The sequence below is a fragment of the Lepidochelys olivacea genome (genome assembly GCF_965140295.1).
Source record: "Lepidochelys olivacea isolate rLepOli2 genome assembly, chromosome: 27".
Lineage (NCBI taxonomy): Eukaryota > Metazoa > Chordata > Testudines > Cheloniidae > Lepidochelys > Lepidochelys olivacea.
In genome coordinates, this window is record NC_140437.1 from 2,956,968 (window position 1) to 2,960,091 (window position 3,124).

At 55.1% G+C, this 3,124-nt stretch overlaps 1 protein-coding gene across 1 annotated transcript; it reads left to right on the forward strand.

The window, feature by feature from the left end:
* Window positions 1-487: 487 nt before the first annotated feature.
* On the forward strand, window positions 488-1,190 carry LOC311513562 (sperm acrosome membrane-associated protein 3-like; the record flags this gene model as incomplete). Its single annotated transcript, XM_084615483.1, has 2 exons — window positions 488-626; window positions 1,024-1,190. 2 exons carry the CDS (start codon window positions 488-490, stop codon window positions 1,188-1,190), a joined length of 306 nt encoding a protein of 101 aa, XP_084471609.1.
* Window positions 1,191-3,124: the final 1,934 nt, after the last annotated feature.

Genomic DNA, 3,124 nt, shown 5'->3' on the forward strand with positions numbered 1-3,124 from the left:
ACTAGCCCTGACTTTGGCACTCAGGAGGAATCTGGGACTTGCTGCTGCTCTACACTCCACAGGCCCAGTGAGCAGCTATCTGGAACGGGATCCAAGAATCCAGGCAGGGGCCAAAACTCACAGTTCCTATTCCAGCTAGGCCCACAAAGGGGGAAGGACAGCCATCAGCACCCCTGCAGCCCTGACAACACTCCATGATCCCCGGGGCTGTCAGCTTCCACGCAGTGCTGGCCCCCTGGGCCCTCTTCGCTGGCCTAGCCATGGCGCCTAGTCTGAGGGCTGCCCAGCAGAGTGGGCAGACAGGCTCCAGGCTCTCATTACTATGGTTGCCCTGCTGATGGTAAGGTCCCACAACAGACACTAACCCAACTGCTTGCCTCCTCCTTCACAGTGCACCTTGTGTAAGCAGCTTGTGCTGGGCCTGGGGCCCCAGCTGTGCTCAGACATCACCTAGAGTGCAGCCTCCAGCTCTGGCCACACTGCAGGAATGGCAGCGCTCGTGCTCCTGTCCATCGTGGCCTGCCTCCTTGTGGGGAACATGGGAAAGATCTTCCGGCGCTGCGAGCTGGCCCAGGTGCTGCACCAGGCAGGGATGGATGGGTTCCGAGGCTACAGCCTGGCTGATTGTGAGTGATCTCCTGGCCTCCTCATGAGGCTGTACATATATTTCCTTCCCCTCCCCCTGGGGCTCGGTGCGTATCCCTCCCCCTGCCCTCCCCCTGGGGCTCGGTGCGTATCCCTCCCCCTGCCCTCCCCCTGGGGCTCGGTGCGTATCCCTCCCCCTGCCCTCCCCATGGGGTTCGATGCGTATCCCTCCCCCTAGGGTGACCAGACAACAAGTGTGAAAAATGGGGACCGTGTCGGGGGTAATAGGCACCTACATAAGACAAAGCCCCAAATGTCAGGACTGTCCCTATAAAATCGGGACATCTGGTCACCTTACTCCCCCAGCCCCATCCTGCATGGGGCTCTGTGCATATCCCTCCCCCCGCCCTCCCCGTATATTACTAAATCCTGTACCAGGGCTGTGCATGGCGTTCCATGAAAGCCGGTTCAACACGGACACCGTGGATCATGAAGCTGATGGCAGCACTGACAACGGCATCTTCCAGATCAACAGCCGCCAGTGGTGTGATGACTATAAGCGCTCCGCCCGGAACCTCTGTCACATGCACTGCAGTGGTGAGTAACTCCTTTCCAGTCCTGGTCCTGACCCCTAGGCCATGGCTCAGTGCTAGAGACCTGTGCGGCAGGGAGCAGGGTGGGGCCTGTAGGGGGCAAGTCCTCCTGGTAGTCAGGGGAACCAACGTCAGGCCCAAGACATTTTGGAATGGCAAAGGAAGGTCACCCTTGCCTTCAGTGGACAGCAGAGGGCAGCACAATGGGGGCTGGGTTGGTTGGCTGAATGGTGGTATCTCCTGCTAGGAGGACCAGGGCTCCCATGCTACAGTGTTGAGCTTCCAAGGGTTATGCCCTATCCTCACTCTCTTCTCCTTCCCCACCACCAGATTTGCTGACCAGTAACATCAACGATGACATCGTGTGTGCCATGCAGATTGTGCAACAGCCAAGGGGAATGGGGGCCTGGTAAGGGGGAGCTGGTGGAGGGGTGGGGTGGAGTGCCAGTGTAGCAGTGCATGGCAAAATATGCAGCACAGGGTAACATGGCACTATGCTGCCCACCTAGCTCTGCAGCACGCAACATGAAACCGCACAGCACTACACACCGCTATACAGCTTTACACAATGTACTGCTACAGCACGGAACTACATAGTCAATGCCATGAAACACAATGTTATACAGCTGTATTTAGTGCAACAAGGCACTACACCAGACAACCCCACGATACAATGCAGTGTAAAGAAAACATACAGTGTAGCGCAGTACTTTGTTTATACAACCAAACAAAAGACAAAACTCCACAGAGCAACAAGGCTGTTACCATGCTGCCCTGCCCATAGGCAGCTGCATCTCAGTGCTGGACAAGCAATCCTTATGCAGTGTTGCTGTTCCCCAAATGCTCCACCCCGGAGGCAACTACTGCTCAGCACCCTGGGAGTTATCCCCATACATTTTCACTGTGTGGTTGTAACCTGGCTGCCCCACCCGAAAGGCAGCTGCATCTCAGAGCCTGGTGAGTAAACCCTGCATAGCTGTTACCCAGCTGCCCCGCCCAGAGGGCTGCATCTTAGGACTGGCCCATCCCCATGCGACAGCACTGCTCTCAATGCCAGCTGATCTTGCTTTCTTTGTTTATCCTTCTCAGGCTGGCCTGGAGGAAACACTGTGAGGGCCATGACCTCTCACAGTGGGTGGAAGGATGCAATGTGGGAAGTAGATGAAGGAGCACCTTTGGATGCCCTGGACCTGCTAGATGCGGTGTACTGCAGTCACATTAGGCCCCTGCAGATTTAGCACCTCATTGAAATCCTCTGTGAGCAACTGCTTCTCCTTCTTAACTAGCTCCAAAGTGGGTCTTTAACTGTGGGGGAGTGTTGTCCCCCTAGTGGGATTGCACCTTAGGGTGCTGGGAGCAGGTTTTCCTGAATAAAGCTATCTGACAGTCTAATGACAAAAGGGTCACAAGTTTTATTTAGAGACGACAATAGGATCTTGGGGGGGGGGGCTGAGAGTCAGGACTCCTAGGTTTCAGAGTAGCAGCAGAGTAGGAGTAGAACTCCTAGGTTCTATCCCTCGCTCTGGGATGGGAGTGGGGATTCTAGTGACAAGATTGGGTGAAGGAGGGCTGAGTGTCAGGGCTCCTGGATTCTATTCCCAACTCTGGGACAGGCTGGGAGTCAGGATGCCTGGGTTGTATTCCTGACTGTGGGAATGGCTGGATGTCAGGAATCCTGAATTCTGTTCCCATTTCTGTTAATTCATCTCCTTGGAGCCTGTTTCTATCTATTGTGGCCCCCTTGTCACATTAACTCTGAAGCAGCTACTATCTACAATGAGACCTGGGGGAAGATGGAGTCCTCCTGGCCATCTCAGGGAGGGCAGGCTCATCCCCACAGAAGGGGGGGCGAAAAGTGACCCTTTGCACACAAGGAACTGTAAAATACAAAACTCAATACAATACACTTCTTGGTTTAGCATGGTGAAGGGCCTCTTTGCCTTTCC